We start from the raw sequence: 15152 nt of genomic DNA on the forward strand, positions 1-15152 counted from the left end.
GTTGAAATCCAAAAGTAAATTCGGAGGCGGTCGATCTCAGGCCACCCCCCCCCCCCCTTCCTAAACAAACCTGTTCGGACGCAGCTCGCCCCCCCCCCCCCCCCCCCCCACTCTCAGCTCCAGCCCGGTCTCCCTTCGAGCCCTGGGGATCTGGTATTGATCGGTGCTCAGTAGGTAGTGATTGGACATGAGTGGATAATTTCCTTTGCTGCATTAGAGTCCATTACTGGCCCACTCCCCGGAAAGCGATAGACATCGTCAGAAGAAAGAAAGAAGGAGAGAAGATTCTTCTTGGAAAAGCAGTTTCCTCCTCCTCCTCCTCCTCCTCTTCCTCCTCCCACCCAGAACAGTGGGAGTTCCCAAGGTGTCACACGTGTCCAACAGACTAGTGACACAGGAAATTAGTTTTTTGTTTGTCTTCATTCAGGAAAGACTTCAGCACCCCCCGATCATTTAGACGTTTCTAGATGGACACATGGAGGGATGGACTTTTTTGGTAAAAGCCTCTGGTCTGGCAGCTTCTCTGGATTATTACGCATCTAATAAATATAAACCAGGAATCAATATTTTTGTGAGCACAGTCTTTTCCCACAGTGTACTGAAGCACCGGTGCATCCAATGAGATGCAGCTGGAGTTTGGTTGGAGGTGGTGGATGGAAGAAGAGGATCAGATGTTTGATTTGCTTCAGGTGAAATATTACAAACCAGCTCTGAGCCCAGAGGAGATGATCTGAAGTTTAGCTGCAGCCTTGAGCTCAAACCACCTAATGTTGTATAAGTTCATTTGACCTCCACTGGTAAGAGTTTGGCCCAGAACCCCCCCCCCCCCAGAACTCCCCAAACAAACCCTTGAATGAGACCAGGTGAGCTGTGAAGATGATGCAGCTCATCTTGTCTCCAGCTGCTGACGTGGTGTCTTCATGGGTCTGGATAGTTACCTCCTCCATCATACTAATGGGATGATGATGTGATTGATTGGTTCTGTCCCCTGGGACGCGTCCATTCTGTTTCCTGAGCTGGACTCACCACACGAGGGTTCTGGACAGAAAGACTCTCAGCGGCACATGGACACATCAGTGTGTGCGTGTGTGTGTGTATGTGTGTATTTAATCCTTTATTACTGCGATGATTCGGTTGATCATATTTTATGTCAATGTAAAACGTGAAATTACTCCAGTTTGTGTACTTCATTTTAACAATACTGCGATAATACTGATAACTGTGATAGTTTTGGTCACTGTAGTTTCCACACCACTTCATCTGTAGCTGATACAAGTACAAGTGTGTTCCTGTACTTCTATATTAGTGAGGACATTGGAGCATAGACCTACAGAGTGAGGACACAATTTATCAATGGACTGTTAATATTAGGTGAAGGTTCAGGATGCATGACGTCAATGAGTGCCGAGGTATTTTCCTGTACACCCCCCCCCAAAAAAAAAAATCACAACACAGATGTGTGGATGTAAAAAACAGAATAAACACGATACAGTAAAAACTATTGCGATTACAGTCTGGTGCTATAAACTATACTTAAATCAGAAATACAATAAAAGTGGTATTTATTTATTTTATCATGGGCTCACTTAGATACAAGTGTGTGTGTGTGTCGGGTTCGTGTTGTTGTGTGTTGTGTGTTGCGTGTTGTGTAGCTGTCAGCTTGGACCAAAGAGGCGGAGGCAGAGGGGGAGGAAAGGGAAGAGGGAGACGGGAATCCGGAGCTTCAGGTCGGGTTGATTCCCGCTGCGATGCCTGGACGCTGCTGCTCGGAAACGCTCCCCGGGTCCCCGGAGCGGAGGAGGCGGGTTCAGCCGGCGGACGGGCCGCAGCACCGGCGGGGATCTGGCTGCTGATCCGCGGCTCGGCGTCCACGGAACGAAGGGGTCCGGGATCAGGGATCCGGGATCTGCATCACGGCTCGCAGGGCTGGAGGACATCTATGCAATTTAATTCCGACACTTGAGTTGATGATGAGCACCGAGGAGGGAGAGGCGAGGGGGGGCGCCGCCATCACCCACCGCCACACCTGGGAGGAAGAACCGAGCGCCCCCCGAGGACGTCCGCATCCCGGGGACGAGGACCAGGCGCAGCCGGCAGAGGAGCGAGAGGAGCGGGACGAAGGGGAGGACCGTCGGGAGGACTGTCAGGAGGACCGGGGCTGCGGGGACACGTTTGCGGGCGACCCGCAGGAATCCAACCGGGGGGACTTCTCCAGCGAGGATGGGGCGGTGGGGGGAGCAGCGTGCCAGACGCAGGCGATGCACTCGAGCTGCAGCAGTGACACGTGCATCCCGACCCCCAGCTGCCGCATCTGCTTCCAAGGAGCCGAGCAGGTGAGTGCTGCTCCGGCTCGTGGGCGGACCCGGGTCAGACCCCCGTGGCGGGGAGTGTTGGGGGGGGGGGGGGGTTCCAGGAATGAGCAGGCGACTGAAACCTCTAGAACCAAACTCAATGTGGGCGATATATGCCTCGACCGGTTGGTGAGCAGCTAGAGCGAGAGAAGAGCTAGAGCGATAGCCAGAGGAGAGCGAGAGCTATAGCATGATCAGGAGGAGAGCTAGAGCGAGAGCTGGAGCAGGGTCCAGAGGATAGCTAGAACAGGAGCCAGAGGAGAGCTAGAGCGAGAGCCAGAGGAGGAGCAGGAGGAGAGCTAGAGCGAGAGCTAGAGCAGGAGCATGGGCCAGAGGAGAGCTAGAGCGAGAGCCAGAGGAGGACCCAGAGGAGAGCTAGAGCAGGAGCAGGAGGAGAGCTAGAGCGAGAGCCAGAGGAGGACCCAGAGGAGAGCTAGAGCAGGAGCAGGAGGAGAGCTAGAGCGAGAGCCAGAGGAGAGCTAGAGCAGGAGCAGGAGGAGAGCTAGAGCCAGAGCCAGAGGAAAGCTAGAGCAGGAGCAGGAGCCAGAGGAGAGCTAGAGCAGGAGCCAAGGGGAATAGAAGGGTAGCCAGAGGAGAACTAGAGCAGGAGCTCGGTGTCCCGGGTTTCCGGTGGACATCCTTTGTGTGGAGACAGAATCGTTACAGTCAGCTGTGACATGAGAACTGGAGCAAGGCAGGACACAGTGAGTTTGGAGGTTCTCTTTGGTTAATGCTCTCCACTACACAACTAGAGCTGAAATAACTTATCAAAGCAGCATTTGTTGGTTTACATATTTTTATGGAGGTTTGGACAGAAACGTGAAACTGTTCAACGTGTGTAGAACGTTCCTGAGTGAGGATTCACAGGGTCAGAGGTCAACATGCTCTGAAAACAGGTTCTAAAGCCTGAAACATGCTTCTGCGTTTTCACGGGCCCGTAAGCGCAAGAGCCCTTCCGGGTCCCTTACGTGCTTATGTATCCCTCCTTACGTGCTGACGGGTGTCGACCCCCTTTTCTAAAATTTACGGCAAAGCTCCGCAAGCTCACTCAGCCCGCAAGGCTGTGATTGGTCTGCTCTACATCCCTTCTGGAGCTGCATTTCCGGTTTCATGCCCCATAATACCGGCAGAAATCACGGAAGATTTAGAAGAACGAATATGGACCAAATAGAAGAGCACTTGGCAGAAGATATCCGATAGTATGATCACTTGTATAACCTGTCACTGACTGGCGGATTTGTCCGCCAGAAAAAGGCTACGAGGAGCCGCAGTGGCTATGTAAATAAACAATCGACGAAGAAGAAAGAAGGCGTCTCTAAGGTCGTCTCGACAAAAAGCATTACTCCGCCTAGTGTTCTGGCGCGGAATTGCTTTGTAAGACGCGCAACGGTTGGGGAAGCATGAATGAAAACGAGTCTTGCGCCACAGCGGCGTGAAAAGACGCAGACGCAGTCGCAGAAGCATGTTTCAGGCTTAACTCAGGACGGGTTCCGTCATAAAAGAAAATCAAACCTCTCCCTTCGTACCATTCTTCTGTGAGTTCAAGCTCTCTGTAAATTCTCCTCCTTCATTTCACTGCTTCACTTTGTTTTTAAAACAAAAGGCAGTGAATTGAGGCCGGTCTGGTCAGTGTTGAGTTCAGGGGACCGTTGAAGTCTCCTGTTCATTATCTAAATTCTTAGATAATCAAAGAGTTATTGTCTTGTTTAGTGTGAAGAATCTAAAACTCAGCCTTTGGAAATGGTTCCAGCACAAATCCAGATTTTAAAATCCATTTTCATTCAAGTCTGATACATGAGAGGAAGCCAGAGAGAGAAGTTACACCACAGTTCCTCTAGAGGCTGAATATCAGGGAACACAAACTGCTGTGGGAACTCCTGAGTGAGATTTAATTCAGGACGATTATTGGACAAAACTACTATTTTCGTTACTGTATTTTTATTTGGAAAGAGGAAGCAGAAGTTCCCTTTAGAGGCTGCATCTTTTCTTAGTGCACGTTTATTCCTGTGCACAGTGTACAATCAAAACCCAATGAATCAAACTGCTTCATATCCATCACATCCGAGGTGGATGAAAAAGGCTGAATCATAATCTGTTTATAATAAACGTCATCCCCACGCGCTGCGTCAGCCGATCTGTCTGCTCGTCTTCCTGGAGCTGGACGGACAGATGTGGACCAGCAGGGACAAATGGACACTCTGGCTCTGAAACCCGACACGCCGTGTGCCTGTTTGGTCCCTGACAGCGAGACTCGATGAGGGACGGTTCGTCCCCACCGGAGCTGGAGGAAGAGGAGTCAGGCCAGTGAGCGCCTAAGTGAATATCCTGTCTTCTGAACGTGGGCTATAGCCGATTAGCAGAGCTAATCTCATTGCTCTGCCTCCGGGTCCAGACTCATATTTGATTCTGATACGAGGCCACCGGCTGGTCAAGCTCACCGGTTCCCAAGAAAACTGCAAAACAGAAACTTCACACTTAAAATATTCCTGTGTGAGAAGACGGAGTGAGAGTGAGATGTCATTTAACACGAGCATCAGCAGGTTGTGATTTTTATATTTTCATGAACATTTCCTTTGAACGTTCCCCCGAAATCATAATAATAAAATAACTTGCTCTCCTTTAGTGGGAAGCTGTTGATTCCTGGAAGTGGAGAGGTCAAAGACGCCATGTCACTGGTTCTCTTTCCTCTTGTTTCCTGTCTCTCTGACATCCACATATCATACTTCTATTTACATCCTTCAGTTGAAGCCTCGCTTGCCTTCTTTTAAATTCTAGACTCCATTGATCGTAGTGAAAATAAATGATTGAATCTTCTAAAAAAAAGTTGTATTCCCATATTCACGAATCACGATTGATCTGTTGATCTTAACCAGGTGCGTTCACAGACCCTCGGTCACCATCGCGTGGCTACGTCAGCTAGCTGCGCTGCTTCCAGTGGATTGTAAACTAAAACTTAAATGGCGGAGCATGTTAGGTTTCTTCTGTTGTTTTATTACGTCTGAAGTCTAATTCGCTGTTTACTTATATTGCATCCAAATCTGCTGCAACACACTGTCTCGTACACCTACCCCCCCCCCCCCCCTTCATCGGCACAGTGGTTAGTAGATAAGAAGTTTGTTTTTCTGTGAACTATCCCTTTAACCTCACTATTAACAGGGAAAACACATAGAAAACTGTGCTTGTACTGAAGAAGAACTCAGATAGAGATGGAGCAGTAAAGACAGATGTTAAGATAGAGGTGTCACCAGTAGTGTGTGTGTGTGTCGGCATATTGTATAGCTAAGCATCTAGTTGTATCATAATCCAGGAATACGTGCACGTTTGGGCCGTTCGAGGATTCAGACTCCAAGATGTTGTTTTTTATCAATCACATCCGCCGCGTCACTTCATTCAAGACGAAGACTCCGAGGTCCTATCAAACCCACAAGGTTTTCATGACATGATGAAGAACGAGCTTCCTGACCACTGACCTTAATACACTATTAATATGCCACTCACAGCTCAGCCGGCAGGTCAACGCTGCAGTAATGGCTTCCCGAGGAAAAGACAGAAGCACAAATCTGTGTCTTCAATGATTAATGTCCTCCTGCTCATATCCGTGAGTGTAGCCCTGAGAGATGATCATTGATCTGAGCGATGCTGCCGAAGCCCCTGAACAGATCGTGTGTCTTCCTGCTGGAAGAGAAGGACGGTAAACACACACACACCTTCCTCACTGGAGGTGAGATGGAGACGCTTTGAATACTGAACAGGAAGTGAGTTTCCTTCTGTCCCTGGAAGGATCCCGATGTTCTTCTCACACTGGTGCAACAGGAAGTGGACAGACTCAAAGAAGAATTCCAGCCGAGACATGAATATGAATCAACGTGCCGTTCTAGTTATTCTGGTTTTTAGAATTCCAGCTATTTTCCACTTGTGAATGTCTTAAAGTGCTTTTATCAAATCAATGTCTTCTCTTTATAGTACTGTGACCTTTGCCCTCTCTCTGACCTCCAGGGCGACTTGTTGAACCCGTGCCGGTGTGACGGCTCGGTCCGGTACACCCACCAGCACTGCCTGCTGAAGTGGATCAGCGAGCGGGGGTGCTGGACCTGCGAGCTCTGCTGCTACCGCTTCCACGTCATCGCCATCAACATGAAGAGGCCGTGGCAGGTAGAGCACTGCACCAACAACCACATCCAGAGGACCGATGAGGGACAGACAGGGTTCCAGACCTGGTCACATTTCTTCAAGGAGCCTTTAGGAGAAAACCTTGAAACCTGATTTCATCCTCTCTGCTTCAAAGGACCTCAGTTCAGTCAGGACCACTATCTCCAAAAACCTCAGCTGGTCTGAGTTGTTGAGTTTTGTCTGAGGAGTCGGCCACAGTCAGATATATGTTGTGTTCCTGTTACTCCGGATTCAAGCTTCATGTGAGTTCACAGATAAAGACGTGTTCTCTCTCTGTCTCCTCTGCCTGCAGTGGCAGTCCATCACCATCACCCTGGTGGAGAAGGTGCAGATCATTGCCGTGTTCCTGGGTTCCCTCTTCCTGGTGGCCAGCATCTCCTGGCTGCTGTGGTCGGCTCTCAGCCCGGCGGCCGTGTGGCAGCGCCGGGACGTCCTCTTCCAGATCTGCTACGGCATGTACGGCTTCATGGACCTGGTCTGCATAGGTGAGGAGGGAATGGAACAAACACTACAATACAAACTCACAACTCACTTCTTATCTTTTATTTTAAAGTGAAGTAAGTGTGGAGCCTCCAGGAGACAGATGAGGATCCGACAAACACTTAAAAAAAGAGACGTGTGATGTTTTTTGTGTGTTTTAAATCCTTTTGTATAAACTCTGTAGTGTTGGAAGGTGGAAGAAGAAAATAAAAGAAACCACCTGATGCTGAATATGACCTGCCGCCTGAAAGGGACTATTTCGAATTTGCATAATATTTTCAACAGTTTTTACATTTCTTCAGCGTGTCCGATTCTGTCGTTGCTACAGGCCTGATTGTCCATGAGGGGGCAGCAGTGTACAGCGTCTTCATGCGCTGGCGAGCCGTGAACCTCCACTGGGACGTCCAGAGTTACGATAAGGCGAAGGACTTGGAGGAGATGAGCACGGGTCATTCCTCATTGGCCCCCAGGACGCTCTGGTTGCCCCTGGCCACCTTTGGGCCCGATGGCCCCTTACACTCCACCCAGCTGGGGCCCCAGCCGTGGACCTGCCTCTGTTGGGCCCCATTCTGCCCCGGCCTCGGGCCCCGGAACAACCTCAGCCAGGACGGTGACTCCGGAGAGGTCGTCATCCGTGTCACATCGGTGTAACGCCAGGTGAACAGACACCTGATGGTTCCACTGGGTCGTGACAACTGGAGCTTTGCTGGGATGTGTTTTCCACTTTCTTTGTGTTACCACATGAAGTATTAAAACAGTTTGCTCTGGGGCCGGTCCTCAAAACCATCTCAACAGTTAAATGAACCCACATGTGGTTTAATCCTTGTTAAAAATAACACTCGTGGTTATTGCATGAAGCTGCACATAGGAGGGACGCTGGTGAGGGGGATGAGGACCTGTCAATCACATCTGATGACGGTGCATCCACGTGAGAGTTATGAATACTGTGCACGTAGCACTACATCCCCTTAAATCAACCTTTAGGTATTTGGAATTGGGTTGATTCATAGCATCCAGTGCTCATTCACATGTCGTTGGGATGAACAGAGCATTAAAGCTGATGTGGGCTCAGAAAAACATCTTTAAATATCTTTGAATATTCAGGCTGCTCTTTATTTTACAGGACCTGTTTTTCCTGCATTTAAATTAGAAAGGATCCAACTGTGATTTAATTGGACGATTTCTTCAAAGATTGGTAATCTGGCACCGTGGAGAAGACCATGGGGGGGGGGGGGGGTAGGAGGTCCCGTTGATGCACATGCTCAATCAACCATGCCCGTGGCATTCTCAGCTGTCAATCAACCCGTTTATTATATCATCAAATAACTAATTAAGACCAAACGTGAACACTTGAAAATACATCAATGTGATGATCTTTGAGAAACGTGACCCTTTTAGTTTGATCCATGTGCCGTCTTCTAACATGGAGGACACATGTGATGCACTATAGCCACCAGGGGGCAGTCATGTCCTCCATCTTTGTTTACAGTCTCTGATCAGTTGTTGGTTAGCATTTAAATGTTAAATCTTGGTAGAAACCCAACGAGAACCTTCTGTCACAGGATTCTCCTTCAGTGGAATCATTCAGAAGAACCCGGTGTGTTTCCCATCCTGCCTTTGACCCTTGAGCCTTCAGGATCAGTGAACGAGGCAGATTGAGCACAACAGAACCCCCTGATGTCAGAAGGAGGATTCATTTCTTATCTCTGGTGAGTCAACAACAGTCTCTGCTGCTACACGGGATCGATCCTCAGATGATTTGTGCCGGTGTTGAAGCTGCTGTTAAACTCAATGTTTTGATGTGTCCCCTCTGTTGAGCTTCCAGGAGCTCTGTGCTGCTCTGGGATGTGTGTCGGGTCTTCAGGCTCGGGGATCGGTTCTTGACTCGGTTCTTGGTGACGACTTGAATGTGACTTTAGCTGTTGGCTGTGTTTCTATTTCTTTTGAATGTAACATGGATGTAATGTATAAAGAATATTTGTATACACAGAGAGCAGTGTTGTTTGTCTGCATAATGTGTAGTTGACCTGACGTCACTAATAATGGAACTATGAACACACTACACACACAACTACTGCAGATAACTCACAAGTGGGGAAAAGGAGAAAGTCTAACTGAATACACCTTTAAATCAAATATGCAACCATTTATTGTTAGAATCATCCTTTTAATACATAAAACAACTCATACAGATTGATTTTTATAAAGGATACCGGTATAAGATCCACTGTGTGTTGGAAACGTGGTCATCATTCAGGAAAAACAACAGAAGTATAAAATGTACAGCCACATGATTATATAATATATATAACATTATACCAAAAAAAGTGGAAACCACACATAGAACATAAAGTAAGGTTCTCAATATACAGCAAGGCACCGTGGAATTAACCTGCACACGCGTCTTTGGATGGATCTGCCGCCCGCGGAGCTCCAGTGAAATGTTGAAGGAATGTTCCACTGCAAACTGTCCAAACTGCAAACTGTCCATCTGCAAACTGTCCAAACTGCAAACTGTCCAAACTGTCCAAACTGTCCAAAGGCACAAGAACTGAAAACGAGGATTCAAGCACGTTGGAGACTTCGCCTGCCGATTAGTTGAAGGTTTGACGTCAGCAATTAGGAATTTCTTTAGTATTTACATCATGTTTTTATCTAAAATGACCGGGAACAAACCCCTATACTACTGACTGTAGTTTAAGGGAGCTTTGTGTTGTCTCAGTTCCTACTTGCTGCCAGCAGAGGCTGACAAAGATCAGATATCTACCCGACGCAATGGTCATTTTAATTTGGACTAAATTTAATTCCTGTTTTGAGGAAGTTTGGTGACTTGATGAGAATTACCAGGTGTATATGTGTTTGTTTATGCATGTGAGGCTCTCCTTCTCATTACCAGTGGATAACCACCTTATACAATTTGTTCATCTGGACATTGACACACTTTTGAATTTTGAATTCCCTGATCCGATGATATGCAGGTGTTGGAGTTCTTTGTGTTGGAGCTGATGCTGCAGTCTGCCTCACTCTGCCTCTTGACTCTGTTAAAGTCTCTTGAAAGAATAAAGAGGATTTTAAAATCTACCTTGAGAGATTTGCGTGGATGGACAGATTCTGCAGTGAACAGGTTCATTGGTAGTTGCAGGTAATGTGGCAGCACCTCCACCAGACTCTGGCTGATATCAAAATCTGATTGGCGTTCATCCTGCTTTATTTTGAAGAGGCACTTGTGTGACCTTCGTATCTCAGCGTAAATCCCTCACCACAGCCGACTTCAAAGTGGAAATGTTTTGAGCTGCAAATTATTTACATTGAACAGATTCTGGAGACAATAAGAAAAATATAGACGTCCAGTCCCAGAGTTTGTCAAAGCAGAGGAAACGGTGTGAAGGCTCTCTGCTTTAGTTTTTTCACATTCGGACAGCCTGTCAACACACCTCTCTCTCTCACACACACACACAGACAGACACACACACAAAGACACACAAACAGACACACACACAAACCCCCAGTTAACCACCCTCTCCCCCGACAGTTATGTTAGCATCATGAAGAAATAACCTTTTTGCAAGTCGAAACACGACCACATTGAGTTAACAACATGACAACATGAGAACAGATGAGCAAACAACGTCCTGTTAAATGAAATCAGATTTTCTTTGGTGTTGGAGAAGTGGAATCTCTTGTATATTATATTTGATAAACTTATCTTACACCAACAGATATTTTCACCTCTATTCAAGAGTGTGGTCTTTAAGTGAGAGAGAAGGACTCATTGATTTAACATGGAGATTTTGTAAAACTTTTACTCACAAGCCTGCACTCACACAAAGCCCCTGCTTGAGCTCAATCTGTGCGCTTGCACTCAGATTGCCTTTGCTCCAGCTTCACGTTCACGCCGCCTCTGTGTGATCTTTAAATGTCTACTATGGTCTGGGTGCCCTCGCTTTCCTTGCGATGGGAGGACTGTGTAATGATAAAGCTGAGGAGGGCGGGAGCAGCGCATGAAATCCCAGACCAGATGTTTGACGTAGAGCTGAAGCTGGAGCGCAGGAGATCCGTCCAACAACAGAGTATCTGGGTGCAAATACACAGTTTGAGCACAAGCAGAGCTATTTGAGTGCAAGCTTTAGAAAATCTCACCGTGAAATCCATGAGTCCTGCTCTCAAACTGAAACCCTTTTAGCGCTGTAGCTTTACACATAATTTGAATAGCTGCTGGTTTTGATTCCAGTTTAAGTTCTGCATGTCGACTGCTTCTTGTGCTGTGAGCGTTTTGCCTGCACTTGATAATCTGTGTTTTCCAGTTGTTTCTTGCAGGTCAGTTTCCTTGTGGGAAAATCTCCGAAAAGGCTTTGGTCGTTTGTTCCTTCCATTTTGAAATGATATCGAACCTTCCTTCTGTTACAGTTCTGATCTGTGGTGTGTGCCGATGAGGTGTTTCGGAGTGGGACCAGTCACAACAGTCATTTGAGCGAGTTACCATTAAGAGCATTGGGGTTTGTCTCCAGCATTCACAGAGTCAAATGTACAAGCTGCTCTTTCCCCAGCGCCGAGGACGGGCGTCCACACTCGGCCCGTCGGTGGCGCTCCGGCACACAGCCATGAGGTCAAGACCTTCACCAGGCGCTACACTGGCTGCCGTGGCTGCCGTGGCTGCTGACCGACTGACAGTTGCTGTAGCGCTTCTTGACGATCATGCTGATGTAGGCCTTCATCAACTTGGCAATGTCCATGACCTGCAGAGGTGAGGAGGAGCAACGTTAGTGAAGAATTACAGCTGGTGTCTCATTTCATGATCTGAATGCATTTGGACGACTGAAAAAAGATCTGACGGTTTTGATGTTATTCTTTTAACAACTGCTCTGAAGGAGGATTTGCTTTGCTGTACGAACCATTGGGGTTTCGAAGACCAGCTCCCGGCCCTCCACGGCGATCTTGTATGAGTTGGCCAGCGGGGCGCCGAAGGAGAGAATCTGTTCATATGGGAAAACCTCCAGAGGCCAGGGCTCCCCTCGCTTGTACACCGATATGGCCTCTCGGCTCACGCCCAACCACAGGTCGCAGGGGAACGATCCGTCCCGGCACTGAAACCACATGAAGCACACTGAGGTCCGGCTGCTGAGGACGACTGACCAGAAGGGAGACTGACACCGCTCTGGACTCCTGCGTTCTGTTAATAAAATGAGATTATTTCTACTCACCTCGACGTTGAACAGCGTGGATCCGTATCCCTGCCACTCCTTCACCAGAGACATGTATTTCACCATGGCCTGCTCCTGGTTCATCCCCTGCAGTTTCTTCCACTTGTCCATCACGCTGGTTCTCACCGCCGCCGCCTCCTCCCTCATCCAGGCCTCCAGGCTGTTCTCCTCCTCCAGCTTTTGCCGACTCATCGAGCCGCTCCTGAAGCTCCGCCTCAATGTTCCTTCCAGGAAGCTCGAGCGTTTCCTCTCCGCCGTGCCCGAGCGGTCGGCCACGGAGCCGGTGCCTGGGGCGAATGTCTTGGCAGAGTTCTGCACCCGGGCTCGTAATCGCGCCATGGGGAACACCTGGGACATCTCCGGGACGTTGGCCTGGGAGCTGTGATCGGCCAGGAGGTACTGAAGTCTCAGGGCAGCCAGGAACTGCAGAGTCTCCTCAGGGGCCGGATAGCGACCACGGATGACGGCTTCATGGGCCTGGAGACAGCAGACACAGACAGTCTTAACACAGCTACCTCGATGGAGGCTTTAGTTTCTTGAAATAGATAATAATAAATAAATAAATAACATATCAGATAATAAGGAAATCGGGCCACAAGGTTGTGTGGTATTATCACAAAACAGCCTGATGGGGTTAATGGGTTCTACAGGAAGGTTCCTCGCCTCAGAAACACACCTGCAGAGTCAGAAGTCGACATGTGGAGCACCTGTTCTCGATTTCTTATCAAAAGAAAACCGCTTAAACCCAATTATGGAAAAGTGTATCAAAATAGATTTGAGTTTTTTTAGATTCTTATTTAATTCACCGTCGGATAACAGACAATAGTTTAAATTCTGCGAAATAATCTTTGGATGAAACCCTTTATTCCCTGTAAGGGTACAACTAAGCTTTGCCTCAGTCGTCTCTGCACAGCTGGGAGGTGACTGGCTTCTTCTCACCTGTTCAAACATGAAGGCGAACTCCACGCTGTCTCTGGGAACATTGTCTGAGTCCAGGAAGCAGTAGAGCTTGAAGTAAAACTTCCATCCGGAGTTGTGTTCGTCTGGAATCGCTGAACGCCTGGAGGCCAGAGAGCGAGTTAATAACACACAAAACTCAAAGGAACAAACGCAGACAAACACACGCATACACTTACTTTTCAAACTTGGCGAGGACGTCGGCCACCACCGAGCGGCTCTCGATGGCTTTCTCGATGGTGTCGTTGTGTTCGAACAGAGCAAACATGTTCCTGCTGTCCTCCATGGCCAGGCCGCGGATCAGCTTCTCCACCACCTGACGCACACACACACAGCAGGATCTAAATTCTCTGTCGATTCCAGCTTCACCACAATGCACCATGTGCCAGTGTCACCCACCTCTCCGGCCGTCGTGTGTGAGTTGATGGTGATCTTGCAGGAGCCTCCTCCGTGGCAGTGAACGGTGGTGCTCATGTCCTGCCGTGCCACGATGGAGCGGATCTCCTCCTGCGACGGGACGTTCTCCCTGGATCGAGTCCTTCTCAAGCAGTCCAGGGCGAAGGCGGCGTACCGATCCATCTCCGAGCCGGGGAGGAGCTCTCGAGTCCTGCAGAGAGGGAAATGAGATGTTATTGGTAACAAAGATTCAGACATTTACAAAGAGAATTGGAGATGAATCATTCTTCATCCTTTTGTGCACATGCCGGTACCTCTTCAGGTGGAACTTGAGGTATCTGAGGATGCTCCTGGTCGGGATGAAGGTGCAGGACATGCAGGCCAGGATCTTCCAGGTGCAGAGGTTCCCGGTGCTTCCCGGCTGCGGCGCTCGTGTGGTCTGCTTGACCAGCTGACAGTAGAGCTCGTCCCGCAGCTGCTTGAGCTCCTGGCCCGTCTGCAGGATGCCCTGGATGATGGGCACGGGGTCGGCCACGCCCTCCAAGTGCTGCAGAGAGCTGAACACCTTGAGGGCTTCGTCCTGGAGCGTCGTGTAGCTTCTCTGTCGTTGAGCTGAACGAGGGATGAAGGGAAGAGGTCAGTGAGGGTCTCTGGATTGTGATCCTGTAGCTCCACGAATGTAAGTGTGAGGTTAATGTCCACATGTGCCACTTTTCACCTGAAGCCTGTGTAGCTTCAGGCAGTGTCACCAAACTCCCTTTAAAAATGCTCAAAGTGTTTGTACACTGAGAACTGCCTCAGTTACTTATTGATAGTTTTGTCTAATTAACTCTCTATTAAAATCAATACATCACATTTTTTTCTCTTCATAATTCTGTGCTTTTCAGTCCAGAACCTGAATCTTTATAGTCAGTTGGATTTGATTTAAGAAAATGTTGGAAGAGGATGGACTTGGGATTCATGTCGTGGTCATTTAATGTATCATAGTAAGTGGATATAACCGGTTCTTTCTTAATATATCTCGTTTAGGGGGAAAATGCAATAATCCTCTCTGTTGGAGTCTTCATGAGGTGAAGGACAAAAGTATTCAATGATATTTGACTGATCCAGGAAGCCGGTTCCTCTGATACGACCCTCCTCTGTAGCTCCTACTCACCCGAGACGTGGATGTCTCCGTAAGGCAGCGGCAGCAGAGGCGAGTGCAGCGGGTGGTGGCTGTAGCGAAGGATGGGGTTCCTCTTGTAGATCTGCTCCACCACCTCCGAGTTCAGACAGTTCTCCTGCAGAGAGCAGATCAGTGTGACACACATCAGCTGACTGTCACACGGTGAACGGCAGTTTGCACGGCCGTGCAGCCGACGAGCTTCCTACCTTGATGTCCTGGATGAGCTGCTGCGTGGGCGTGTCGATGGGAGCTTTGGCGTCGATGACGTTCTGGATGGCGTTGGCCCAGCGCGTGGCCTCGTTCAGCAGCTTGCAGTAGAGACGGTACGAGTGTTTGCGGCCGTACACGATCACGCTCCAGTAGCCTGAGAGCGAGCGAGGAGAGGGAGGATGAAACAACACATCGGACCCGACCTGACTCTGCCGGCGACTC

At 48.7% G+C, this 15152-nt stretch overlaps 2 protein-coding genes across 3 annotated transcripts in view; one reads left to right on the forward strand and one right to left on the reverse strand.

The window, feature by feature from the left end:
• The first annotated feature begins 1614 nt into the window (after positions 1-1614).
• marchf11 (membrane-associated ring finger (C3HC4) 11) lies at positions 1615-8098 on the forward strand. Its single transcript, XM_062404746.1, has 4 exons — positions 1615-2333; positions 6348-6503; positions 6814-7006; positions 7330-8098. Exons 1-4 carry the CDS (start codon positions 1968-1970, stop codon positions 7650-7652), a joined length of 1038 nt encoding a protein of 345 aa, XP_062260730.1. The 5' UTR covers positions 1615-1967; the 3' UTR covers positions 7653-8098.
• Positions 8099-9134: 1036 nt separating this feature from the next.
• The window catches only part of myo10 (myosin X), a 44409-nt gene continuing 38391 nt past the window's right edge, over positions 9135-15152 (reverse strand). The window contains exons 26-35 of one of the 2 annotated variants that reach the window (XR_009924114.1): positions 14927-15084; positions 14712-14835; positions 13870-14167; positions 13559-13766; positions 13339-13475; positions 13142-13262; positions 12203-12679; positions 11894-12085; positions 9517-11737; positions 9135-9477 (exon numbers count right to left, since the gene is read on the reverse strand). Coding sequence is in view for 1 of the 2 variants with exons in the window: in XM_062404747.1 (XP_062260731.1) it covers positions 11618-11737; positions 11894-12085; positions 12203-12679; positions 13142-13262; positions 13339-13475; positions 13559-13766; positions 13870-14167; positions 14712-14835; positions 14927-15084 (1835 nt within the window). In the remaining variant the exon portion in view is untranslated. Of the gene's footprint in view, positions 11738-11893; positions 12086-12202; positions 12680-13141; positions 13263-13338; positions 13476-13558; positions 13767-13869; positions 14168-14711; positions 14836-14926; positions 15085-15152 lie in introns of both variants that reach the window. The other variant, XM_062404747.1, reaches the window with a different exon arrangement.

This window comes from Platichthys flesus, chromosome 14 (assembly GCF_949316205.1).
Source record: "Platichthys flesus chromosome 14, fPlaFle2.1, whole genome shotgun sequence".
Taxonomy (NCBI): domain Eukaryota; kingdom Metazoa; phylum Chordata; class Actinopteri; order Pleuronectiformes; family Pleuronectidae; genus Platichthys; species Platichthys flesus.